Below are 24,917 nucleotides of genomic sequence, written 5' to 3' on the forward strand. Positions count from 1 at the left end.
CCAGGGTCTTGACATCACCCCCGGCCGCCCAGCGGCCATTAACCTCGGGAGTAATCGTGGGTATCGTAGGGCACTGTAAGGCAGGGGTCAAGCGCTAATACGAAGTCCCAAGCCATCTTACCTAGCAGAAGCATAATTGTATGTTCCCACAGCTACAACATCTAACACTCACGAATTCACTGATGCCCATGCGCTACATATCGTAATGGTGCGTGAACTAAGGTGGCTTGAATGTGGAGTCCCACTTCGTTCGAAGAACTCGACTGGCTAGAAGCATCCCCGGGCCTTGTAATGATGCGAGCAATCTCAGATGCACCGCGGCATGTCTTCAACGAGTGCGTACCAGTACCGCTGCCCTTTTGAGTCCTGCTATTCGAGCTCTTGCTGTATTGACACTCGTAGACCTTGACAGGGTGTATAGGCTGGAGATAACCTTCATGAGCGGGATGTACGGAGATTATGATGACATCATACAGCATTGGATAGTGTGACAGTGGTACAAGACCAGTTTATCGGCATTATTCCAAGTATAAAGTACTGTTAGCAAACTCGATCCAGAAGGAAGCAATAAGTACGGTATCTGTTCCTCACCACAAGGTGCAAGGTGCCCTACTAGAGCGCTTTAGGCGCATGGTCAGGCTGACTCATGCACTGGTTATGTGACACATGAGCGTCAGGCAAACACTCTTCCTGCAATCATCATCAGCTCAGCAACTGTCCAACCACACGCACTCACACGCACTGATTCGATGGTCTCCAAAAATAAGGAACTTCCCTTTCAATTATCGCTTCTATAACGGAAGTAAGGCCATGGCATTTGCCACCTAAGCTCGCGGCGACTTGATTAAGCGCTAAATAATTTCCACCAACCATATCGATGGCTTTTTAGGGTTCTATTATCCCGCTAAGTTAGGAGCTGGACGTAAGTCCTGCCTTTGACAAGAATGAACGACTGTCTTCCTTCTCTTTTGGTTTAACTAGGGGAAACTAACCTTCAGGGCCGCCGCTGGCGCCTAGCGGATGGCAAAAGCGTGGTCGGGATATAAGAGGACAAGGGAAAGCACCGGATCCATGCCCACTGTGCTATCTTGTTTCGTATCAGCCGCTCCGATTCCACCACTTGAATACCTCGTTGAAGCAATGCCAAAGCAAAATAAGTCGGTTTTGCAGAAACAGTACAGGAGCAAGGAGCTCGATGGATTTTCCTTGGTGCGGAAGGAGATTCGTCATGCTACTGGAGGAGCAATTGACCCGAAGACGAGACAAGATGTTCTACGAAAAGGTGCGAATATATAGTGAATGAAAACACATAACTAGCTGACAGTCTGGTTTGTTCAGCTGCACGGCTGATTAAGGAGCTTTCTACGTCGAACACGAAGTTGCAACACCAACTTTATAATTCCCGTCACACCGGCTCTGAAATGCCACCAAGTTATGCGGGAGGGGTCCCGACAACAATCAGTAGTAAGGGTGTTCCGTCCAGTCAATCTGCACGTCATTGACACCTGGCAGGTCCTTGTACGCAGGGCCCATATTCCCCGCCACTCTATGAATATTTCATCGAGCAACCAAACGGCTCCTGTGAGCTCGCAGGCATACCGCCAACTGAATCGTATTCATGCCATGTCACCAGTGGTACAGGCTATGAACTATACGATGCCAACATGTTATCGGGGAACATGGGTACCACTCCTGCGTATGATCAGATCATCAGCCAGGTAAATCCTCATTGGAGCCCGGGTCGCCAATATTATAATCATAGTGAATACGTTTAGGAATATAGTTTACATCGACTTGTACCCGCGATAGTTAGTTATTATCTGTTGGGGGTCGACTTACAGAGTGAATCACATGTAGATTCTCCGACTCCGGGCAGGTTGTGTATCATAAGCCTTAGTTCGACGCCACCAACACCACTCACAAGTTTGTGATCTCCAAGGACGGACTAAGCGGGAAGTGTGTCTCTCGGGTTTTTCCATTTAGCCAGTGTGCAGTTTGAACAATTAATTGGCGAACGCGCGAGTCCTTTTGGCAGCCTCTTGTCTTCTGACCCTATCTGCTAGGTGCTTACTCGATCATTATTCTCAACTTGAGAATTCGAATGCATATACCGTTTCTAAGCACTCTTACCAAAAGTAGTTCACGTAAATCAATGATTACATGGTACCTGTCATCGATTCATCAGTCGGATCTTACTCGGTTCCTTCGAACAACCTGAACTAACAAAGTCCGGACACCTCGCGGCATTCACGATGAAGAAACTCTCAGACATGTTCGCTTCAGCTAAATATTTGCAGCAGAGGAGTGGTAATCCCCGCTACTCGCATGCTTCTCACTCCTCTACTACTTCAACTTTGTCGGTTCGATCTTCTCATCACGTCTTTCGACATGCTAACTTATATATTAGCTTTATCAAAAATGCTGAACGAATCTACATAACATTCAACTCTGAGCAGGTTGAGATGCGGGCCGCTCGCTGCGAGCATCCGCCGGCAGCCGCATCTAGTAACTTGAACCTAATACTACCATATTCACGTCATTCATTTTTTCAACAGCGACTTAGCCTTATTGGACTAGACTCTAGAATACTGGAGTGGTCGCAGTATACTGTACAGGTAAGATTATCCACTTTTAAAAGAATAGATTATATATGTTAAACATGGGCTATACGGTTACAGTGCACATCGTGACGTCAGCAACGAGTATGAGTGAAAAATAGTAATGATGGAGAGACTCATCGACGAAGGAAACAAATACAAAAGGAGGAGCAAGCTTGCAAGTGGCGGGGGTACGCGGAATATATCTCACCACTCCGCGATGCTTACAACATTACGCTGAAGCGAACATGTAGAGTCTAGGGAGTCTCTTCATTGCGAATGCCGTGAAGATGTCCGGATTTTGTTGGCTCAGGTTGTTCGAAGGAGCCGAGTAAGAACCAAGTAAGATCCGACTGATAACAGTGACTGAATCGCCGATGCGGAAAAGTACTGACGCGTTCGTTTAACCCTATAGAGGTAGGACTTGCCGCCGGCCCGTCTCGCTAGTCTTATCGGTCAGAGAAACGCTCTATCATCGATCTGACTGATCGCGAAGCCATGATCGAAGAAAATCTTCGAGCGCTCGCTACATCTACCAATATTAATTAATGTGGGCACGAACACTAAAGAGACTGAGTTCGACCAGCCCATCCCATATATGTATACTCGAAACTTCTAACCTATCTTAAACTTGGTACCTCCGTCGGATTTCTCCAGTCCCTAGAACCCCCAGCGGCGCTTTTTTCAACTCCGCATGTGAGAAACTTCCGTGAAGTTTGAACTCAACTTCCCCGCAGCCCGGACCAAGTTACAAGCGTTCGGACCTCGGTCTTCGAGTACTACCGATACCGGGTACAGGTGCATTTTCCGAGCCGAGCATACAGTGCGTCCCAATTACTTTAAAGCGCATGGATGCATGTATGATATCGCCATTTGAAATACCCATTGAATGCATTTCACGCAGTAGCAAGTGCACCAGTTATAACCACACATCCATTATCAGTACCACCGTGCCGTCACTATAGAAAACTTGGTGAGTTCTATTGTACACATACTTCTGTTTCTAGTATGAATATCCATCATAGGAGATGCGAGACTGGTTCAAGGGGTGTCCAAGGGACGTATACTGGTCGATCTGACTCAAGTTGCTACTAGATCCTGAGACTATCCTCGTCTGGTCCTGCGCACCCTCCAGCATGGCAGCATCGTACACTCCAGAGTCCATGCCGATGTAAAAATTGTGCAGTGAGCTTTGCGATACGATATGCGTCGTCCAGTGTGTGCCAACCGACTTGACATCACCGTTCCGGTGCAAGGACATGGCAGGTACATGCGCTGTAGGATCTGTCTATGAGACAATTGCGACCAGATCTGCAAAAACTGACCCCTACTTTGTTTCATCATACAGCCCTCGTCGTCCATTCGAGATGGTTTCAGCGTATGAAGTTGCTGTTGCAGCTTCTGATTTATCAGGTTAAGTTGCCTGATATATTGTGCAGCTAGCCACGCGTTGAATTCTCCTGTGGCTCAATTTTTTACTCTAATATGCTTACCTTCGACAGTGTCTCGTATTTGGTTCTGGGGGGTTCCTGATCATCTGTCATTTCGCGAATGGCTTCGCGAAGGTTGGCAAAGCTGTCGACCTCCCTGTCTCTGTATTGCTTTTGCTGTGTGGACTTGGTCTGCTTGTATGAACGCTCTGTGGTATCGTCTTGCATCATGTCAAAAGTTTCTGAATTTGGAGAGAACAAGGATTGGCGGTGCGCTTTCTTGACGGAGGAGTGCATCGTAGTGAGTTACAGGTAAAACATCTTAAATACTCAACACATTGCCCTCGCTACCTTTCTTCTGCGTGAACGTGACAAACACAGCACTGAGAATTTTTTTGCCTCGTCTTCGGATATGTCGCGACGAGGTGCGAGCACAAGTTACAATTAGGACACCAAGACGCTCGTGGCTGTGGAATGTCACATTGATGACATCGGTCGTACGTCGGACTCCTCGACCTCATTAATTTAGCCTGAATGCCACATGGTTGCATTGTTTTCATTGTTCCGAATCGATCCTCGTATCAAGGTCGCTCATGGAGCACAGGGCTGTGCTCAATTCAGGGATGACCATGCCCAGTGCAGGGGTGTGGTGTGTGTTGGGTGCCTCGACGGTGGTGGTTGGTTTGTTATTCAGTTTGTCATCTGAACGCTTCTCTCCGCCTCGATGCTTCTAATGTCACAGTAGGCTAACATATAGTCTCTCCTCGATACTCTGCAAAATAAATCAAGCAGTGCCCTCCTGGATTTCAGCAAACTTCATCCGAAGATATCGGGTCCGAAAGTGATCAGGAACATGTCGATCTTAACCTAATTTCACTAGGTCCCTAGCAATGGGCTGCCTCGAATTACCACGAGGCTATGCGCATAGTGATCCTTCTCGGCGTAATGTATATTCTCCGAGTCCACTGCAGGGGTTTAACCAGTAAAGCTGAGCGCTAGCGCTAGCGCTGAACGTTCAACCTTGGTCCACGCATGCATTCCTATAGCTCAGCAACCCTTCCGAACCTTCCCGCAATACAATGGACCCACGAGTGGTATTCGTTCAACGCATCCGATACCCAAGGGGAGCGGGTTCAATAACATATCGCATTTTAACTTCTGCCATCTGTCACTGATAACACAGTTGTGAATATCATACGTAAGATTGCTCTTAGACAGGCCATCTTGTCCGAGTTCATCAATGTTCGCCACAATGAAATGTCCAAATATAATAATACCAACACTCCACAGCCTTATTTCAATGCCTTCGTAGGATCACTGTTATTATGCTAGTCGATACTAGTGGTGATCAAGCGAGTTGTTATCGACTGAGATGATAGTAGTATGATTTCAATGTCACACTTGGCCTCCATATTGGTGGTAAATCAGATGTATGGCAATTTCACTTGGAAGACGGAGGCAAACTTGGCGAGCTGTCTTAGGAATGTGTGGACTTAACTGTTCCATCATCCAAGAAGATCCTTAATGGCATTCTTGTGGGTTCAAAAGGAAGTAATTCAACCATTTCCAAAAAGCACAAGAATTAATGGGGACTAGTGTATAATCAATAATGAGACATATGTTATTCCATCTTGCTCTCGCCACGTGATACTGATGTATCGCGGTCGCTTAAACGCCCCTGCCTTGTCCGGGATATCCTCGCAAGAAGTTCGGGTTTGACAGCGCAGCATTGTCCGGGTAATATTGAGTGGGATACTGCGTAGTGCTGAAGTTATTCCCCAGAGCACCGTAACCAGATACAGGGGGATAGGGACTAGTGGTAGTTCCCCCCGGCCATACCCCGTGGGTCTGACCACCTGTGTACCGTTTAGCATTAGAGCGAGTCTAACAGCCAGATAGTGCACCTTGCGCTCCCCACGACGAATTAGGTGCTGTGTTGAGCTGTCTGCGCATCTCTTTATTCTGACAACTGAGCTCTCTAATTTTCTGTGCGGCTGGAGTGTGGGTTAGGTAATTGAATATCAACAGAATAGACTGTCATGCCTTTCGTCAGTGTTTCATATCGCTTCGCCGGGTCAACCTTCCCATCTGTCACTTCACGAATTGCCTGCTGAAGCTCCGTGAATCCCTCTGCCTCCTTCTCTCTGTAAATGCGCTGCAAGTCTGCCTTGCTCTGCTGCGTCTCTGGGTAGTTTGTGTTGGAGGACATCTTGAAAGTGTGTTGGGTGTGTTTGAGTGTTCTGTCTGGGTTCTGTGCAGACTATTTATCTATTACTGTCTCCACGGGTGCGGACTGTTCAACGTTATCCATTGTTGTTCATCAGGAAAGTCTCCTGCGACAATATTGTGCGGGACTCCCCAAGAGAATATCATGCTCTCGACTAATCGTGTCATACTCCACGTTGACGGGATGTCTGTGCGCCCTCCTGCTACAATGCACAGGGATCAGATTGAGGACAAGAGCCCAGTTGCTACTTAGACACGCCATCAGTCTGCTCACGGGTGTCAGAAATATCAAGGCTGCGTGCCTTTGTCAATTTCGATTTGGAAAAATAAACATGGTCATCATCGAGCCAAGTGATGCCGTGATTCATACTATCAGCTTGCATAAGTCCAAATCTACCAATGATCGCCGGTAGCTATGCCTCCGCGTTCGAAATTCCCAACGCAGCTCATATAATGATGGCCTGTGCAGGAATTGCCTTGGTACGTGCTCTTTGTTTTAGTTATCAGTGACCCGTAGAGAACGGGACCACGAGTACAGATCGCTTACCGCCGATTTAGTTTATTCCTGATGCGCCATTCATATGCCACCGGTCACTTTTCAACTACTCCATATTATCACAAGTATGCCACCTTTACGATTCTTGACGTTAGATCAACAAAGTATTAAGCCTGCTGCATCTCAATGAAGCTACTGTGGGTTGATTGTGAGCCAGTATCCTCACAACAGTATCAAACGAGCAGCATACCTATTACCGTGTATACGATCGAGGTGCACTCCATACATTAATGCTACGATTCCACGAACATAGCAAGGCTCCTTGTCCTGAACGTGCCCACAAGAGAGACCGGGACTATGCTATGACGCACGGATCAAGGCTGATCGATCGATCCCAGCAATGCAATGAGCCTATCTGGATTATGGGAACAGGATAACAGCTTCTAATGATGATCGGTCCTCTTTGATCCGCCAAGGTTGTAAACCTAATGGTAGTAACACAACAACTTTCACGATCTGGGACAATCGTGGTTCGATTTGCCGTGCCTCATTTCAAAGTCCGATCAATATCTGCAATTGCAAATTATTCATTGAAAACCTGTGTACTTAGAATTTTATTAGAATTCGTGACTTACTACTCCGCGTGCTCCGGGGTAGTTTTGTTTTATCTCAGCTTACAACATATGCGACCTAAATTCGATATTGCAATATTATTTAATGAACCCCACAAATATTTCTCGAGGCTACGTCATCATAGCTAGTCATCGTGACGTAATGAACATTGAATACCACAGCTCCCAAACATGTCGTACGCGCGCAAAATATAAATTTCAAGTATATCCTCGCTCCTGCGAAGTTCATCAATATTTATATATCGATACGTCGGTCTTGTGGATCCCTTCGAAAAACGAGCCGATTGAGTCATACTACAGGACTTAAAGATATTGAGCACGTAGAACGGGACTGATGATCTTGAGGTAAGCCCGGGCTCACATTTATTCAGTGACCGTCACGGTACACCTGCTAATTTGATGCTGTACTACAAGCGACACTTGCTCGCAAGCTCTGTCTTCGCTGTATGTGCCTGTCTCCAATACTATGGATGGGAAATACACATCTAGCATCTGAAGATGCCAATAGTGAATCCCTTACTGGCGTCACTTTGAGCATTTTTGAACGGCAGGACTCTAGTAGGTTACGAACTGTCTTCCACTGCTAGTTGAGCTCACTGTCGAATGTGACAACACGGGGGTGGTCGAAAACCTCCCTTGATCTTTGGATTCTTTATCTGCAGTAAGTTCGTCTTTTTGATACTAGTCTGCAAGGCCTCTCCTACTTCACCGGGTCGAACACCGCTGGCAGCCACTCGGGAACAGATAGCGGATGTTTTCTCACCCATGCACAACATGTCTGCTTAAAAGGAACTGCCTTCCAATCTTGCAGCATTTCAAGCGCTGATGCTATGTCAAAATTGGAATTACAACAAAACAAGGCACACCTTGTGACGTTTAGCTTTTGGACTAGGACTCTTCGGTCCTCCAGATAAGTCTAAATTCGGCCCTCGCGCTTACTGAAAGCTCAGGGCTTCCAAGGTACCTCACATAACCTGTTTTCGAAGGACAAGATAAACGATGGCCCCACAATGTATTTCCCTATATAAAAGATCCCAAATGATGAACTGCGCAACGGCAATGCTTTATATAATATTAAATATATTCTGATAACGCAGCTGTTTCTAAACACACTTCCTGACTATGTGTTCACTGTGGTTTCAACTGCATAGATCAATCATACCGCCATCAACGGCAAGTCGACGACAGTTACTGCGGCATCGACAATTAAATCATCCCCTAGGATACGAGTGTGCAGAGTCGCATGATTTTTTTAGATTCCTAGTATTCAAAGCTTAGCTACAAACACTGACCCGATCGTCTCGTGCCACGGATCAGTAGACCTTATAGAGCAGGCAGTGCAGGAAATCGAATTCACTCGATATTGTTTTATCCATACTCGGTAAGTGGCATAGCTGAAAGATGACATTAATGATTAGATATATTGTCAACGTTCTGATGATCCCTAGATATCACCTCGTGATCACAATTACAACGCTACAATCGAAATGGAATCCTGAGCTGTTGCAGTATCATCAACAGTAAAACTTGTCCGTAATCGTGAAATCTATCCAAAATAAAATTTTCTCGCGCGAGTCAATCGGAATGATGCGCATGTGATCAAGGTTTCTGACATCTGAAGACTATGTAAGTGTTCCATGAAAAATGCCAAGTTGTTCAGTGATTATGTGATACGATGCACAGATACTCTTAGGAAGACTGATTAGAGTTGAAGTGGCACTTACTTATGGTGTAGTTCATTCCACAGTTCTAAACCGAATTCCGCCGAATGCCCATGCCCATGCACATGTTATCCACCCTATCCTCGTGTCCGAAAAGCCCCTGTTCTGCCGAAGGGCAACGGCAAGGCCAACTGCCGCTACTGCACCTAACAGAAGTATTCGTTTCTCCGTAGGAGTGAGCAGTCCGAGCCGAAGACGTAGGCGATGAAGGAGAACGAGTCTCCGGTGCCTTATCACGGGGCCTGTGCGTAACTTCGTCTTTCGCTCATTTTCGCTCTCAATATCCTCATCTTCTGTAAACGGGACAACGACATCAGGGCTCCCAACCCAGCTCTCTGCGTCGTCATCAAGTTCATTGCCGCATTGTGTGGAGAAACCATCTTGGGGAGGTTTCCACGTGTGCACAACGCTCTTGGGCCCAAGTATATCCTTAACGCGTAGCTCGGGAAGGGTGGGAGGATAAGCCTCAAGGAGCTGTGCGGCGTGTGTTAGAAGGGACGGAAGTGAGATTGGAGGCCGGCGGAGATTTTGAGGAGGTGATGAGGGTGAACGGGAGGCAGTGCGGGAGCTAGAACGCGATATACGTGGCGACGTAGGGGATGTCGGCCTAGAAAGGAACAGCGGGTGGGGTGGGACCAGTTGTGGCTGTGAGGGCTGAACAAAGTCACTATCAGTATTAATTTTGGCAGTGTCATCGATGAGAGTCTCTGAAGAAATTATGGCCGAACATCTCTCGGTTTCTAGAGGCTGAGCTGAGAATAACGCGGAGTGTGAATCATCCGATCGTTGGATGGCCCAATCCTCAGCAGAGTGGCTAGCATCAACAGTCATATTGCTCTCTCCACGTACGACTTGACCATCGATGATATTTTTGGACGCTCCATTCTCTGTCAGACAGGGGACTGGTTTCTGTTCGATCATTTGACGTTGTCCTGTAGAAAGTCCGTTGCTTGTGTTTTCGTCGGGTACATCTGAGAGCCGCTCCGCCTCCTCCGTGTTGAAGGTAACGCTGTCTCCCTCATCTAGGGATCCTGATCGAGTATGCTGATCGGAGGGAACGTCATCTGCTGTTTCGGGATCATCGCTGAGTGAAGGCAGAGCACTCAAAACTGAGTGTATCATGCCGTCCTCGTTTTCTACTGCTAATTGAAGAACATCAGGTTTTCGAACGAGAATGACCTGCACGATTTATAGGTCAATGATGGAATTGCATAACGATATTTGCCATGGAATGATATCACAGCAGTGGTCGTAGGAAGGAGCACTTACAGCGACGGCTAGCCATACCACTGCCAAAGGTTCTCGGCAGAGTAGAAAATCCCAGACATGCTGAATAAGGGGTAGGGTGGGTACCTCATGTGAAAAGAGGGTGAGAAGGTTTGATAGGGCATGGAACGGTAGGGGTGCAATGCTATGGAGCAATGTATAATGCATTAATGAACGAAACGTGACAGGGCACGAAATGCGTTAAGGTACCTCTCAAGCAGCATTGCATATTTAGGGTCGATAATACGCAGAAGATTACGCGTGATCCGGAGAAGTCCCAATACAGGCTCTAACGTGGGTCCCATAGAGTCCCTCACTCGATGGAGGGAAAGTTTTTCTACACAAGGGAGCTGAAGCTCTGGTGGAAGAGTTAGTAAAACAACAGTGACGATGTCGTGGTATCCTTGGAAATAGTGCAACTTCCGACGCTTTCGGAGGAGGGAAACGATTAAACTGTTGAGAGAAGTCTGCAATACAGTTCGGCGACTTTCGTCGTCGTCGTCGTCTGCCTGTAACATGTTCGAACACTCGTAGAAAAGCGGTCATGAGATACATTGCCTACGGGATACATCACAAAACTCCGGTCGGTATCCAAACGTACTTGACGTTCGTCAGGATGGGGCGGGTCGTTTGTAGAAGGTTCCGGAGAGATTTCTACATACGGAGGAGGTTCTGACGGAACGCAGACTCCAAGAAGGGCAGGCCTGTGAGTATATGATAAGTTAAGCAGCTCGCGGCGAAACTTTGCAGCGAGTCCGCGCACCAGACACGTGTTCTTTCCTTTCCGAATCCACCAGGACGAAGGCTCTGAGCTCGTAGAGCATCCCAGTTCATTGTGCCTTCGTCGAGCATGGCAGCGAGCCTACTGTCGGGACTCGACGTCATGGATACTTAGGTTTGCCCCAAGTTTGCCCTCATCCACCGAAGATGGTGAGGTGCTTACTAATCAATTACGCTACAGCTTAATAGTATATTACGTTCTAAGTAGCAACAAGTAATTCTAACCATAAGCTTGCCAGGACGGCTTCATCTTGGATATCGACCGCACTCGACTATTAACTTTTTTGCATCCTTCTGAAACTGAGGAACCGAAAGCTCGTATTTGGACGCACTGGCAAGTCTGTCAGGATGCGCCATAGTTCTTTCCCTCGTTCTTCCATTTTGGTTTACGGACAGGATACTATTCATTCGCTGGTTCAATCGACTGTCATTGCTCAAGTTGAAGCACTGCTCGAAAACAACCAAATCGAGGATGCCGCCGACCTCGCAAATAACTTCGCATCTGGTCAGGCATTAGATTCTGACGAGGTGCTATTGCTTCATCTACTTGTCAGATGAATATTGACCAGTCCAAAAGGTGGAAACACTGGAATACATACACCAAACTATTGCGTTTACTCTTTTCTCTCAAACACGTTTCGTGGATGCAGCCCCACACTTTCTCGCAGGCGCACTCGATCCCCGTATCCTTGTATCCTACTTCCCTGAGTTATCACGGCCATTGTTCACTGATGGTGAAGAAGCGGACATGTACGACGGTATCGCAAAGCGAATGCCCATAGAGGCAAGCGTTGATGATCTCAGTGAGTATTTAAATCTATCAAATTCCCCTTCCCATCCTTCTCTTCTCGACCATGCGCCGCTACCTCTTTCCGACACCCCGGCACCCGACTCACCCACCCCTCTCCCCCGTCTGGGCGGAACTGACAGTTGCCGCAAACTTAGTCAGGAATTACTCCCCTCATCTCCCGCCCTCCACTCGTGAGGCACCTGCCGCCAAGGAGATCCACAAGATTCTTCGGGAAGACGCCGTAGTGATGATCAAGTCTGTTCTCCAAGGCTTCAAAGGACAAGGACATTACAGGCCTCACAGGCAGCAGGAGGTTATTGTGCGATTTTATGTATGAGTTACATGATTCTAAAGGAATTTCCAGGTGACGGATACAGCCCTCGCCATATTATTCGCGCGATCGGGTGACACTACGTCTCTCATTTCTCACCTTGAAAGCACGAATTCTGCTAGCCTTTCAGCTGTGGAACCTGTACTCCTCGAAGCCGGAGAAATAGGTGCTCTATGTGCGTTACTCAGGGTCAGAGGTGACGAAGGACGATTGATGGAGATTGGGAAGGGGTGTGTGCTTCTTTGACCTTGCCTTTCATTATTCAGAGATTGACAATGCTAATGCTCACTTCAGGTTGGTTGAGGGACGATATAGTGATTCTTCCGTGTCGGACCCCCTGGGTAATATGTTTGCCTTGCTAGAATCAAAACAGGGAAAAGACAGGGCAATGCTTCAAAAGTGGGGAGTATGGCTAACAGGACAAGATTCAGAGCGAGGGCTTATGGTAAGCATGAGACAGCAGCAGTAGCTATGCACAACTGATCGCGTTATGGTGTAGCTTCTCATGTCGACCAAGAGATCCGCAAAAGAAAAAGGCCGAGAGGAGGATCTCAGCGTTCTTTCCGAGTTGCAACGGCTACATCCCAGTGCAGCAAGGAAATTCTTAGAGTGGCTAGTCATCGTGAGGGGGCGAGATGTATGTTGCGCATTTCATTGTGCCTTCACATTCATTACCGAAGCTTACTGTGGATCTTTTCGAAAGGACGCGGAACTCCATGCACAGCTCGTGCAAGCATGTGTCGACGAGCTGCTCGAGTGCCTGCAAGACGAAAGCACTCTGAAGCTCTGGCGTGCCAAATGTGTGTTAAATTTCACACTAGTCGCTCAAATTTTCAACCCAGTGCACAAATAATAGTTGCTTCTTACACCTCGCAATCTTCACAAAAACAAGCGCTCTCTCCTCCATCCACGCAGTTTCAACGTCCACAATCATCCTTCCTCACCTATTTTGTATCGACAACACCCGACTCTCCATCGAAACGCGCACGGCTTAAAGCCTTGTTTGCTCTGCAGGCTTTGTCGGGATATAACGCTGAAATGGTCAAGTCACAAATTGTTGTTAGCGGCTTCGACAAAGTCCTTGGCTTGGAAGTGGCGTTGCTTGACGGCAAGGTCAGTATTTTTGGCGTACAATATTTACTGTCTTCTCAGTTACTTTCTAGATGGGCATGCATAGGATGGCCCTCCGCGCACTGGCCCTCACGCTACGAGATCCCATCTCGGCAGAGACATACGCTCGGACGGGGGGCATTGTCGTTCCTTCAAAAGCTGTCGAAGCTTGCGGAATGGGTGAATGGGGTGCGCTGTTCGCAGCTAAGGGTGGTCCTGGAATCCTGGAGAGGGAGAAGAGTTCGGAAGGGAAGGGAGAGTTGGTGAGAATGCTTTTAGAAGTTTACATGGAAGACGGGTACGTTTATAACCCCACGAGTCCTAGTCTTGGCACATGATTGTTTCGCAGGGAGCCCCAGCAAACCACAAGACTACTGAGCTCACAGGCCGCGAGTTTAGATGCTGTTGACGTGAGTGCATTCCTTCTCACATACACGAACTCCATGTGCACTACCTGGCCGTTACGATGTCTCATAACATTTACAGGTCATTCCCCTCGTACCGCCAGACTGGCCACTCAGCTCTCTTTCTCCTTTCCTGACTCACTCATTCCGACGTACACTCCACGCCAAGCATGAGAGTCAGATAATCAAGGCAATCTGTGCTGCACAAAACTCCAAGGTCAGAGTCTTCGCTCCTTATAAAGCCTCGCTCATCCTGATCGTGTTTTGCAGGTGTTTGAGGACTCCTACCTCGTGTTCCGAGAACAAGGCGCCATTATAGAAGAGGCGGATGATGGTGAGGATGGAGATGGAGAACCCGAGAGCTTTAATGAGAAGGATGGCCTTGCAGAAAAATTCGCGCTACATCTGCAGGACCAGCAACGGAGCGAAGTTGCTGACGTACGCCCTCGTGTGAGCAATGGAGAAGAGATAGACGTTAGATAACGCTGATATTTGTCTTCGTTTGTTCCCTTCCTCTTCAGTTTCTGGCTTACTGTTTATGACATAGGATATTTTGAGCTCGCTTACCACCCGCAAGCTATTATATATACAGCGAAGAATTTTAATGGAAGCATTGGACGTCGTGGAATAAGATATATGTAAGAGGTGTATACCGTTTGAACTTGCTTGATGTCCAAGATTCGGAGTCAGTGTAACTGTTTGGAATAGATCCAACTTTGATGAAGGTGCTGCTTCCCTTAGGCCCTTGTCCGTTGAAGGTGTATATAATACATGATACAGTAATATCCGAGTATCTCCTTCATCTCTGATGGCAGGATCAATGCACACTTGGTGTCGTGACCAACGGCTGCGCAGTTATATAGTAACAAGGTCTACAAACCACTTCTGACATCAGATCAGAAAAGCTAGCATGGGTGTTGCAAAAGAGACGAGAGTTGGTGAAATTATAGATATGCGAGTCTAGAGGTTCAAACGTTGAATCAAGCACAAGCTCAAGGTTCAAGACAACGTAGATCAACTCCACACTTAAACCGATGCGGAGAAACCTAGAAGATAAGATAGTACTTGACATGTACTTTCGTAGTTTAGACGACTCCGCGCAAATTCTGTCGATGTACAAATACCAGGGCTCAAAACGACTCTACCATGCGGTATATCCACCGTCGACAACGATACTAGGAAATATTTGCATCAATGTTCACATCTCGAACCAAAGATTCTACGCACTTGCTTCCCGTACAAAAGCTCGATGCGTCGGATGCCAGCCACGTCATAATTCCACGCAGTTCGTGAGGCTTGCCAAGTCTATTCATGAAGCTTTGCTCTGACCATATAGCTCGGAATTCCGGTTTCGCAGAAAATGCTGCTGCCGTCATGCTGCAAACTTATGCGTCAGAGCATTTTGGAACAGAACATAGATCGTACGGTGTCTCAATAACACCTGGTGACAGCGAGTTCACCCTGATGTTCTTATGTGCAAGTTCACATGCCATGACGCGGGCCATCTGTATCACTGCAGCTTTGCTGGTATTGTATGGAAGAATTGGCGTGTGCTGCGAATGTAGTCAAGGGCATGTAAGCGAGAAGGGCTGAATTATAGTTACTTTCAGAACAACACTACCAGCGATGGAGGCCAGGAGGATAATGCTTCCTGGTATCTGGAACCGAGACATTTGCCTTGCAGCAGCCTGGGCACTAAAGAACATTCCTTTGATGTTTACAGCATAAACCTCTCACGGAGTTAGGCTATTGTCTTGTGATCAAATACAAAACGTCGACACACCTCTTCAAGCTCTTCTTCTGTATACTCCAAGCAAGGCCGCGCGACTCCAGAAATGCCTGCTGCTGCGACGCATATATCCATCCTCCCCTCCTTTGTTGCAATTTCTTCTACCGTTTTAAGCAACCTTTTCTGATCGCGAACGTCAGTAGTCACATATTCAAGTCTTCCTGCACCCCCAAGTTTTGCTACGCTGAGGCGAGCGATGTTCCAATCTTCACCTGGCTTTTCCGGGAGATCTAAACAATATACTGCACGCGAACCGGCCGCAGAGAGCGCCAGTGCGGCCTCGAGTCCAAGACCACGGTTGCCTCCGGTGACAATCGCAACTCGGTCTGTTAATGCAAAATCTCCCAAACCCTCTTTTTGGATTGCGGACGTAGAGTGCAACGTGGCTAACCTGACCCCATTCTTGTGGATAGTTGATATCTGTGTGCGCCGCAATATTGCTAGGCTAGTGCAGTTGGCGATTGACTTCAGCATGTCAGGTGTCACTTATCAGCACGTATCATGGATACAAGATCAGATGAGCCATCTCTTGCGTGTATTATAGGCGAGCAATAACGCTAGTACTAGTACCAAAAGAGCTCAAATGGAGTGCACGCATGACGTCGACGCGAATTGCTTCGTGTGAAAGATTGACGGTCCTTTGGGCAGTGAGGTTTGCAGTCCAGGATTTGCAGTCCAAAGATTAGGTACGATAAGCGGCAGCGAGGCGAGCACGTTGCCCGAGCAGTTGCCGTGAAAAACATTGTGGCTGCCGATACCAGGACTGCAAAGCCGAACTGAACTGGCACCGTCAATTTTCCAAGTGTGAAGCGGAACTCGCGGAGAACGGCATGTACGAATCCGCATGGGCATCAGCTGAGAGGGGTGGATTACGTTGATAAGTCGAAATTTTACTGATAACCGAATATTACAACCATATTATTATTAATACGACCATATGCCTAACCGTACTACAACTCGCTTTTCAGTGTTACCTCCGATCGAACATCCCACCCTTACTTGCAAGTACATCGTCAGCAACGGCCAATATCAACGAGAAACTACAATGCAATGCGTCATTCTCACCGGGCGTGTGTACAAACCTGGCTTACTCAGGCTTATCTCGGGGCAATGCTAGCTAAAAATGAAACTTTCAGAGTTGGAGGCAAATGAGAAATATCGCTAGTAGCTTGTCCTTGTGCCATCGCTACACGAGGCTGCGAGCCTCTGAACATCCATGTCCTCTCCCAGTGAAAGTAGCTCGCTGCTGCATTTAGAGGTCGGCGAATCTGCACAGTCTGTCTACGGCACATCCCCGAGTAGCAATGACGACCCTGAGTGCATTTCTAGGAAAGTTGTAGAGCGAAATCTTCTACGAAAGCTAGATTTCAGAACAGCGTATCTTGTTCTTATTTACATCTTAAACCAGGTGCGTAAGGCATCAGTAACTTGTCTCGCCCGTTCTCCACCTCCGTAATAATTACTACAACTGTCAGATGGATCGAAATAACGCTGCGTAAGACGTTCTGCAAGGAGTATTTATGTTTCTTGCTGATATCCGTTTTTACCTGCAGCGCCGCAAGGCTTCGTGGTTTTGAGGAAGACCTCGGCATGAAAGGTACACAGTTCAATACGTTGATCAGCAGCCTATACATCGGCTATGTATTCATGCAAACACCATCGTGAGCAATTTGAGTTTTCAATACTTCCCTCTGAAAGTTAAACCGTGGTGGCAGAAACCTGATTCTCACTCGCATAGCGAGACCATCGCTGTATCTATCGAGCTGTATGTCGCTATGGGGTCTCCTGACCACTCTCATTGGTGTGTTTTGTTGTATTACTATGTGTGTTGTGGCGAACTTAAAATGGACGGCAACTCATAATGAAGGAATATCCACGAAGTTGGTGTATTGAACAACGGTGCACGATTGAAACGCTGATATACATCATTATAGCTACTACCAAGCACTTTATTCACGCTTTCTGGTAGGATTTTTAGAGGCCACCTTCTATCCTGGCGCTGTCTATCTACTTTCAAGATGGTACTTCCCGCAGTTCACTTCACACGACAGACAGGCATGCTAAACGAGCTACAGGTATAAACGAGAAGAGCTTGGGTACAGGACCGCGTTCTTCACTGCAGGAATTGGAGTTAGCAATGCTTTTGGTTCGCTGCTAGCCTCTGGAATTCTGGCAACTATGGAGGGGTTTCTCGGTTATGCGGCCTGGAGGTATGAAACAAACATTTTCCCAGAAAATGTTTGGCACGAATTTTCACTACTTTCAGGTGGCTGTTTTTCATAGAGGGTTATTTGACAGTTTTGGTCGGCATCTGTGGGATGTTCATACTTCCCAATTATCCTTCTGGCCCTGCGAGTTGGCTCACTCCCGCAGAGCATGCTCTTGCTCGAAAGCGGATGGAGGAGGATTCAGAAGGTCATGGTGTCGCTGAGCCTACGTCGTCCGGCGGCTTTTCCGACGTCCTCTCATTGATGACAGATTGGAGAGCGTGGTTGGTTGGCACGGCATTGTCTTGCTGTAATGCATCTCTGTCCTTTAATATGTTCTTTCCGACCTTGGCGGCCACAATGGGGTATTCGCCTACCATCAGTCTCCTACTGTGCACACCGCCATGGATCATGAGCACAATTACCGCAGTCACTGTCGCGCGGTAGGCCCTACTGAAATTTCAACTTACCCCTCAGTGAAGACTTATGCTTTTCAAGTCACTCTGACGCGACGCGTGAACGCTTTGGGCATATGGTCTTTGCTTTATTGATGCTGATCACTGGATATGTTCTGGCTATGTCCACGATGAATATCACCGTTCGCTACATCTCACTGTCAGTCATCTTTCGTGTATCGCTCATCTCGCCTTCTCTTATTATTCAAACCAGTTTTTTCATGGCTCAGGCGCAGGTCTCAAATGTCATCTTACTAACGTGGATCAGTAACACGTTCGCTCGTTCCAGCTCTAAGCGAGCAATTGCAATCGGGTTCATGAACTGCATTGGAACATCAGGGAACACTTTAGCCCCGTCAGTCCCTTTCTAGTATCTCTCGTGTGTCAGCATTAATGACATGTCATACAACACCAGTTACATCTGGCCATCCAGCTGGGGCCCGACATATACAAAGTCATACCTCATTTGCATCGTTCTAGCTAGCTCATGCATCTCATTGAGCTGGGTGTTTAGGCGGCATCTTAAGCGATTGAATAAAGCTGCTGGTGAGGAAGAGCGCGAGCTGAATCTTACTAAAGGTTATAGATACCTGCTGTAGTGTTAAACGACGTGAAATGATGCAGTCGAGTAGAGTTACAGTACAGCGTTTACGAGGTTGAGAGTAATCAAATGATCGGTTCCACTTCGTGAACTTCCGCCTTCAGTGTCCAACTTGAGCGCCCACATAGTGTATGGCATCTGTCGATATAAGTAGTCTTCCCTAGACAGACCTTTGAAGTTTATAGACGAAGGAAATGACCCGAACATGGGGTGATGTGTGACCCGTTAGCATTCGGCTCGATGTTTCAGAAACCATATTACCTTCCGACTGACGTTATTTAGTAAAGATTGGACCCCGTAAACTGCGTCGGAGAAAGGTACGAATCTTTCTTATGTATTGTCGTCTTTATTGTCCTGCTTACAATGTTACATGTCAGTTTCATTGTCCCACTCGTCGAGCTCAAGCCTTGTGGTCTTTTTTTTCCAACCCTAGTGCATGTGAATGCCGCTGACGATCTATCTGCATCCTGCTTGAAATCTTGACACCAAACCCGCTCCCGCTGCTTCCTAGCTATGCCGTCGTCACCGGTTGTTTTTATTCGAAACAGCGCATCAAGACCTGGGCTACGGCACGTCCGCTTTAAGATGCAGTGCTGGAATCCCTTTCGCGCTTGTTGTCCTCTGCTCGCCAGCTACCACTAACTTGGTTCATGGTTAAAATATCAAGATATAATATACTGTGAAGGAGAGGGTGGGAGTTCATGAGTATGAGGAAGCCAAAGTGGTGTATGGGGAAGCGCTGCTACCCCAAGAAATGCGCTCGACTAGTGTATCGTGGATAACCTCCAGGCTTCTGGGCTGTTGATATCCACCCTGGCGAAATTGGGGGTCAGTTATCCACCGGCTGATCCGGGCGCAAAAAAATTAGTTCATGGTGTGTTTCGTGAAATTTGCGTTCATTCATCTGTCAATACTAAGATATATCATATACCAGCTATTCTCATGAGACTTGGAGCGGCGGCGATTTCTGTTGGCGGCGTCAGAACTGGTAGCACCGTGGGGACTGAAGTTTAGGGGTGTCGATATCGACCTGTAGCTCGGCGATGGGCATGTAAGGGAGCGGGGCAAACGTGGTGGAAGAATAGCTATGCGCGAGGGCGGTGAACTTCAACTTAAAAATGACAAGGAAATATGCTTACTGAGCGGTGTTTGAGGTCTTGCCAGGGACTTGTGTTTCCCACCCTGTTGGGAGCCGATCTACCTTGGAATGGTAACATGGCACTAGTAACATTCTTTGCAGGTCTTCCGCTTCTAAATCGACTTATTAATTATGACGCTGGCCTCGACTGCTGGCCATGCAGTACGCCACAGCACGCCTGTACAAGTCTATCGTCAGGGCGTTAACAATGACCAATATTGAGTAACTGGGGTATGCTGAGTTCTCATCAGGTGTGTTCATGCTTATCTTTGATCATGCCGAGTGATGGCTGTAATGATATAACGAGGCTGAGCTCCCAATTGAGGCTAGCAGCGAGTACAAGGCTATTGTGTATTGGTTTGTTTTTTTTACCTCGTTCGAGTCCCTGAACATTCATGTCTTCTCCCAGTGAGAATAGGTTGCTGTTACTACCTTCAGAGTTCGGCAACTCTACGCCGTTTGCATACGGTGCTTCCTTGAACCCCAATGACAACCCGGAGTCCATCTCTAGAATTGTGTTGGAGAGAAATGTTCTGCAAAAGCTAGACTTCAGAACAGCGTATCTTGTTCTTATCTACATCTTGAATCAGGTGCGTAACGTCAGTTGTCCCATCCGCCTCCGCCTCTGAGGAACTCAAGATGGATCGAAGTAACGCTGTGTAAGACATTCTGCAAGGAATATCTGTTTCCAGCTAATATCTGTCTTCACTCGCAGCGCTGCAAGGCTTCGTGGTTTCGAGGAAGACCTCGGCATGGAGGGTAGGCAGTTCAATACATTGATCAGCAGTTTATACATTGGTTATTTTTTCACGCAAATACCTTCGTGAGCAATTTGAGCTTTCAATTCATAATCCCCTCTGACCGTTGAACTATGGTGGCAGAAATATGATTCTCACTCGCATAGCGAAACCATCGCTGTATTTATCGAGCTGTATGTCGCTATGGGGTCTCCTGACCACTCTCATTGGTGTGTTTTGTTATATTACTATATGTGTTGTGGCGAACTTAAAATGGACGGCAACTCACAATGAAGGAATATCCACGAAGTTGGTGTATTGTGCAACTGTGCGCGATTGAAACACTGATATACACCTTTGCAGTTACTACCAAGCACTTTCCTTACGCTTTCTGGTGGGATTTTTAGAGGCCACCTTCTATCCTGGCGCTGTCTATTTGCTTTCAAGATGGTACTTCCTGCAGTTCACCTCACACAACGGACTGGCTCACTAAATGAGCTGCAGGTATAAACGAGAAGAGCTTGGATACAGGACCGCATTCCTCACTGCAGGAATTGGAGTTAGCAATGTTTTTGGTTCTTTGTTTGCCTCTGGAATTCTGGCGACCATGGAAGGGTTTCTCGGCTATGCTGCCTGGAGGTTGGTACAAGATATTTCAATGTGTTATGGATTTTGACTACTTTCAGGTGGCTGTTTTTCATAGAGGGCTATTTAACAGTTTTGGTCGGCATCTGTGGGATGTTCATACTTCCCAATTATCCTTCTGGCCCTGCGAGTTGGCTCACTCCCGCAGAGCATGCTCTTGCTCGAAAGCGGATGGAGGAGGATTCAGAAGGTCATGGTGTCGCTGAGCCTACGTCGTCCGGCGGCTTTTCCGACGTCCTTTCATTGATGACAGATTGGAGGGCGTGGTTGGTTGGTACGGCATCGTGTTGCTGTACTACATCTATGTCCTTTAATATGTTCTTTCCGACATTGGTGGCCACAATGGGGTACTCGCCTACCATTAGTCTTTTGCTATGTGCACCACCGTGGATTGCGAGCGCAATCACTGCAGTTATTATTGCACGGTAGGCCATATTTTAACATATATATAAGTGAGGAAGCGCTTACAATTTTTCAAGTCATTCTGATGCGACGCATGAACGCTTCGGGCACGCGACCTTTGCGTTGTCGATGTTAATTACGGGATATATTCTGGCTATGTCTACGATGAATACTACCATTCGCTACCTCTCATTGTCAGTAAGATCTCGTATGCTGCTCTTCCTGGCCTCTCTTATCATTCAACCAGGTTTCTTATGCCTCAGTCGCAGGTCTCAAATACCATCTTGTTAACGTGGATCAGTAACACATTCGCTCGTTCCAGCTCCAAGCGAGCAGCTGCGATCGGGTTCATCAACTCCATTGGAATGTTGGGAAGCATTGTAGCTCCGTCAGTTCCTTTCTCATATCTTCTCCATGTCACTATTGATGACATACAACACCAGATACATCTGGGTATCAAGCTGGGGCCCAACATATAACAGCTCGTGCCGCATCTGCGTCGCGCTGGCCAGCATAGCTATAATACTGTCTTGGGTCTTTAGGCGGCATCTTGAGCGATTGAACGAAGCTTCTGAAGCGGAAGAGCGTGAACTGCGCCTTCCCAAAGGTTATAGGTACATATTGTAGCTTGTAGAGTGTAGTAGTGACCGTAGAGGTCGTAATCTTTAATATTGATCTCACCTGTATCGTCTGTGTTAGTCTACCAGAGTAGAACCTCACTAACTAGTGTCTAGTGTTCGCGTTCTCATCGACTTCAAGATTTGGGCAAACTTTGTCTAATCATTCATCTAACTGGTTTGTTTGTTGTACACCCCGATGCGTCCATTATGTTCTAACGATACTTGAAAATTAACTCCAAGTTGGACCGTCTGCGCCCGCACGTTTCTCGCCATTCGCTCTCGCCATCCCAATTCAAATGTGGTCGATAGCACTGCAATACCAGATCCCCCTGGGCTCAATGAGGTGGCCTAATCAACGAGTCAAAGTCCTGCCAGAGGAACTTGGTACGGAGCGGGTAGGATGAACGGGGATATTGAAAGGGTGCATAGGCGCTACGCGAGTGGTTGAGTGCTTTTCCTGCGAGGTCCTAGAAATAGCCATCTACCAGTGACAAAATGAGAGTACAGACTTCCACCCGCCGGTACGAACTTGACAGCACTACTAAGATCGGCTGCGTGCCAGCAAGCCTCGGCGTCAGGGAGAGATTTCTACTCAAAGTTATCTTCTATAATCTACTTCGCAACCAACACCACGACAAAACCTGGGATAAATAAAAACAAGTTCTCCCGCTCCCTGTACACTACCCCCATCAAAAATCGATCATGTCAAGCATGTCCTGTGCTACACACTACTGCTGGTTGACACATGGACGCGCTCCTGAAAAGAAATTGAAGTCATGGCGGTTGCTGTATCACAGTTGGCCACGAGCTCAGCGTGATATTCTCGAACACCGAGGATCAGGCGTGATCCCAGCACAAACATCTAAACGAACTGGAATATCTGTTCGGGACCAAGATAAAACTGAGTGTCCATGGAATATGGGTCCTATAGAAATGATGAATCTTGGTCGTATGTAGAGGTCAGTGACAGATCGGCATACCGCTGAGAGCGCTGGAGAGAAAAAACTGGTCTGGAAGCAAGAGACAGCCGAAAGGCTAGCATGTGCGAAACTTCAGCGGAACAAGAGAACCGCTTTCATACGATGAGCTCACCTTGCAAAGTAACTAACGTGAGTTTGCATCAACACCGTGAAACAGTCCCCGGTAATATTTCTCTGCGAGTATCGTCGCAGTTCAAGGAAGTGCTTTACACCAATCCAGACCGCGAGATACAGTGCAAGGACCTCCCATACAGTGGTAAGTATCCAAGTCATGGAAGTCAGAAGTAGGGCATCTCCCCCATAGCCAGGGAGGCACTTGTAAGGCTAAGTGTGAGTTCGGTAGGGAATTGCGAACAAAAACGATTCAGAAGGGAGACGAGTTTGATGGTTTCGAGACGAGTTGGAAAACGGCCGTGACAGAGACTTTCTGAGGGACTTTTTGGTCGTGCTTGGAGCGGGGATCTGACTCTAAGATTCGCTGTAGGTAGGAGAGTACATGAGCAGTATATATACGTTTTCGAATACTTGACTAGGCCGGAACGAGAACATGAAGCGTATGGCGAGGTGAAAATACTTCGGTGAAACAAGGAGATGGTGAGGTTTGGGCACAAGGTAAAGTAATGAAAGAAAATGGAAAAAGGAGATGAAGGAATGTAACTCAGATGCGAAGAGTTGCGCTCTTCGCATCAATGAGTCACGTGGACGATTGCGACCGCGTGGTTTGTTGGTCTTCATTTTGAAGCTTGGTCGGCATGTAGAGAATATGGAATCCTTACACACTGATAGGTGCCGGAGAGAATGAATTCCTCTGGTATTTGTCAATGAGCCTGATGCACTTGAACTTTTCATACATAACTAAAGCTTACCCCCTGAAATATGCATCGTCAATATTGCGTCTATCACTACATCGGTGATTCTGATGGCCAGAAAGATGACAACGAGAAATATCAAAACCTTTCCGGATTGCTGATACATAGCATGTAACTGAGTGATCATGATGACTTGCATGATATTTCAGTCAAGTCGATATCACGGAGGTGTATGGCTCACCGCCCAGTGTTGCATCTACAACGTCGCCCGTCCAATCCATTGCGTTGTTTATGATACGGCTTGACAAACCCAGCAACATTAGTTATCAACTTCGGAGGATCACAGGTTCGAGATATCACAGCTGTGGGAGTTGTTATTTTGAACCAACAAGTCGTTTGATCTCACTCACCCCTGCGTAGTAGTTTAGTTGTTTGGACGGGAATGCAAGGCATCGGTGCGGAATACTGACTGCATCTGTCGTTGAAACTGTTGGAACACTGACTGTATGCCGCCCGTCACAAGAAAGAAACAGGGTCTATATGCGGATACATACCCAGTATGTACATCCTGATTATGAGAGATGGGTAATGAGCGCAACATCAATGGCTTGAACATCCAAACGTACCCAGCATATCCTATTCCAGCACAGCGCATCTAGAATATTTTGAAGTCAACAAAACTTAAACTTTCTAAGCATAAATATTGAAACACAAGGTACATACACTGAGATAGAGAAAGGTCATCAAGACC

At 47.1% G+C, this 24,917-nt stretch overlaps 8 protein-coding genes across 8 annotated transcripts; 4 read left to right on the forward strand and 4 right to left on the reverse strand.

The window, feature by feature from the left end:
• Positions 1-691: 691 nt before the first annotated feature.
• On the forward strand, positions 692-1,969 carry BJ212DRAFT_1325763 (uncharacterized protein). The gene is made up of 4 exons (XM_041334581.1): positions 692-1,282; positions 1,339-1,464; positions 1,513-1,718; positions 1,776-1,969. Exons 1-4 carry the CDS (start codon positions 1,021-1,023, stop codon positions 1,929-1,931), a joined length of 750 nt encoding a protein of 249 aa, XP_041197712.1. The 5' UTR covers positions 692-1,020; the 3' UTR covers positions 1,932-1,969.
• Positions 1,970-3,446: 1,477 nt separating this feature from the next.
• BJ212DRAFT_1325770 (uncharacterized protein) lies at positions 3,447-4,558 on the reverse strand. Its single transcript, XM_041334582.1, has 3 exons — positions 4,091-4,558; positions 3,929-4,037; positions 3,447-3,872 (listed from the first exon to the last, which is right to left on the reverse strand). The coding sequence occupies exons 1-3, from the start codon at positions 4,322-4,324 to the stop codon at positions 3,601-3,603; spliced, it is 615 nt and encodes a 204-aa protein (XP_041197713.1). The 5' UTR covers positions 4,325-4,558; the 3' UTR covers positions 3,447-3,600.
• A 1,137-nt stretch (positions 4,559-5,695) lies between these two features.
• On the reverse strand, positions 5,696-6,236 carry BJ212DRAFT_1296229 (uncharacterized protein; the record flags this gene model as incomplete). Its single annotated transcript, XM_041332409.1, has 3 exons — positions 5,696-5,883; positions 5,932-6,013; positions 6,063-6,236. 3 exons carry the CDS (start codon positions 6,234-6,236, stop codon positions 5,696-5,698), a joined length of 444 nt encoding a protein of 147 aa, XP_041197714.1.
• A 2,441-nt stretch (positions 6,237-8,677) lies between these two features.
• Positions 8,678-11,296, reverse strand: BJ212DRAFT_1325774 (rab-GTPase-TBC domain-containing protein). Its single transcript, XM_041334583.1, has 5 exons — positions 11,132-11,296; positions 10,931-11,072; positions 10,579-10,877; positions 10,372-10,513; positions 8,678-10,281 (listed from the first exon to the last, which is right to left on the reverse strand). The coding sequence occupies exons 1-5, from the start codon at positions 11,251-11,253 to the stop codon at positions 9,118-9,120; spliced, it is 1,869 nt and encodes a 622-aa protein (XP_041197715.1). The 5' UTR covers positions 11,254-11,296; the 3' UTR covers positions 8,678-9,117.
• BJ212DRAFT_1325780 (uncharacterized protein) lies at positions 11,297-14,596 on the forward strand. The gene is made up of 13 exons (XM_041334584.1): positions 11,297-11,676; positions 11,726-11,951; positions 12,094-12,251; positions 12,303-12,499; positions 12,564-12,714; positions 12,769-12,906; positions 12,973-13,069; positions 13,126-13,382; positions 13,433-13,677; positions 13,729-13,789; positions 13,866-14,000; positions 14,054-14,421; positions 14,474-14,596. The coding sequence occupies exons 1-12, from the start codon at positions 11,497-11,499 to the stop codon at positions 14,264-14,266; spliced, it is 2,058 nt and encodes a 685-aa protein (XP_041197716.1). The 5' UTR covers positions 11,297-11,496; the 3' UTR covers positions 14,267-14,421; positions 14,474-14,596.
• A 20-nt stretch (positions 14,597-14,616) lies between these two features.
• BJ212DRAFT_1325799 (uncharacterized protein) lies at positions 14,617-16,272 on the reverse strand. Its single transcript, XM_041334585.1, has 6 exons — positions 16,082-16,272; positions 15,567-16,017; positions 15,388-15,513; positions 15,209-15,336; positions 15,011-15,160; positions 14,617-14,958 (listed from the first exon to the last, which is right to left on the reverse strand). The coding sequence occupies exons 1-6, from the start codon at positions 16,096-16,098 to the stop codon at positions 14,925-14,927; spliced, it is 906 nt and encodes a 301-aa protein (XP_041197717.1). The 5' UTR covers positions 16,099-16,272; the 3' UTR covers positions 14,617-14,924.
• A 516-nt stretch (positions 16,273-16,788) lies between these two features.
• BJ212DRAFT_1533200 (major facilitator superfamily domain-containing protein) lies at positions 16,789-19,160 on the forward strand (the record flags this gene model as incomplete). The annotated part of the gene is made up of 10 exons (XM_041341787.1): positions 16,789-16,980; positions 17,048-17,067; positions 17,126-17,233; positions 17,288-17,395; positions 17,507-17,593; positions 17,648-17,782; positions 17,839-18,222; positions 18,278-18,394; positions 18,449-18,589; positions 18,650-19,160. The coding sequence occupies 10 exons, from the start codon at positions 16,789-16,791 to the stop codon at positions 18,831-18,833; spliced, it is 1,476 nt and encodes a 491-aa protein (XP_041197718.1). The 3' UTR covers positions 18,834-19,160.
• Positions 19,161-20,289: 1,129 nt separating this feature from the next.
• BJ212DRAFT_696215 (major facilitator superfamily domain-containing protein) lies at positions 20,290-22,499 on the forward strand. The gene is made up of 12 exons (XM_041343840.1): positions 20,290-20,330; positions 20,383-20,563; positions 20,613-20,632; positions 20,689-20,796; positions 20,855-20,940; positions 21,007-21,019; positions 21,074-21,160; positions 21,215-21,349; positions 21,397-21,780; positions 21,835-21,951; positions 22,005-22,145; positions 22,201-22,499. The coding sequence occupies exons 3-12, from the start codon at positions 20,613-20,615 to the stop codon at positions 22,382-22,384; spliced, it is 1,275 nt and encodes a 424-aa protein (XP_041197719.1). The 5' UTR covers positions 20,290-20,330; positions 20,383-20,563; the 3' UTR covers positions 22,385-22,499.
• The last annotated feature ends 2,418 nt before the right edge of the window (positions 22,500-24,917 follow it).

Source organism: Suillus subaureus (assembly GCF_016647635.1).
Source record: "Suillus subaureus strain MN1 chromosome Unknown BJ212scaffold_4, whole genome shotgun sequence".
NCBI classification, from domain to species: domain Eukaryota; kingdom Fungi; phylum Basidiomycota; class Agaricomycetes; order Boletales; family Suillaceae; genus Suillus; species Suillus subaureus.

Bases quoted from the DNA above. Each gene is read 5' to 3' on its own strand.
- BJ212DRAFT_1325763 (XM_041334581.1), top strand. From the start codon at position 1,021: ATGGCAAAAGCGTGGTCGGGATATAAGAGGACAAGGGAAAGCACCGGA. The intron at 1,283-1,338 runs GTGCGAATATAT...TGGTTTGTTCAG, and splicing joins ACAAGATGTTCTACGAAAAG to CTGCACGGCTGATTAAGGAG. The intron at 1,465-1,512 runs GTAAGGGTGTTC...GACACCTGGCAG, and splicing joins GGTCCCGACAACAATCAGTA to GTCCTTGTACGCAGGGCCCA.
- BJ212DRAFT_1325770 (XM_041334582.1), bottom strand. From the start codon at position 4,324: ATGCACTCCTCCGTCAAGAAAGCGCACCGCCAATCCTTGTTCTCTCCA. The intron at 4,038-4,090 runs GTAAGCATATTA...AACGCGTGGCTA, and splicing joins AATACGAGACACTGTCGAAG to GCTGCACAATATATCAGGCA. The intron at 3,873-3,928 runs GTAGGGGTCAGT...CAGATCCTACAG, and splicing joins GGGCTGTATGATGAAACAAA to CGCATGTACCTGCCATGTCC.
- BJ212DRAFT_1325774 (XM_041334583.1), bottom strand. From the start codon at position 11,253: ATGACGTCGAGTCCCGACAGTAGGCTCGCTGCCATGCTCGACGAAGGC. The intron at 11,073-11,131 runs GTGCGCGGACTC...ATATACTCACAG, and splicing joins AAGGAAAGAACACGTGTCTG to GCCTGCCCTTCTTGGAGTCT. The intron at 10,282-10,371 runs GTAAGTGCTCCT...TAAATCGTGCAG, and splicing joins TGGTATGGCTAGCCGTCGCT to GTCATTCTCGTTCGAAAACC.
- BJ212DRAFT_1325780 (XM_041334584.1), top strand. From the start codon at position 11,497: ATGCGCCATAGTTCTTTCCCTCGTTCTTCCATTTTGGTTTACGGACAG. The intron at 12,500-12,563 runs GTGTGTGCTTCT...TGCTCACTTCAG, and splicing joins TTGATGGAGATTGGGAAGGG to GTTGGTTGAGGGACGATATA. The intron at 12,715-12,768 runs GTAAGCATGAGA...GTTATGGTGTAG, and splicing joins ATTCAGAGCGAGGGCTTATG to CTTCTCATGTCGACCAAGAG.
- BJ212DRAFT_1325799 (XM_041334585.1), bottom strand. The intron at 15,337-15,387 runs GTAACTATAATT...CTACATTCGCAG, and splicing joins CTGGTAGTGTTGTTCTGAAA to CACACGCCAATTCTTCCATA. The intron at 14,959-15,010 runs GTGCGTAGAATC...AATATTTCCTAG, and splicing joins AGCTTTTGTACGGGAAGCAA to TATCGTTGTCGACGGTGGAT.
- BJ212DRAFT_696215 (XM_041343840.1), top strand. From the start codon at position 20,613: ATGGATCGAAGTAACGCTGT. The intron at 21,161-21,214 runs GTACTTCCTGCA...AATGAGCTGCAG, and splicing joins GTCTATTTGCTTTCAAGATG to GTATAAACGAGAAGAGCTTG. The intron at 21,781-21,834 runs GTAGGCCATATT...CAATTTTTCAAG, and splicing joins ACTGCAGTTATTATTGCACG to TCATTCTGATGCGACGCATG.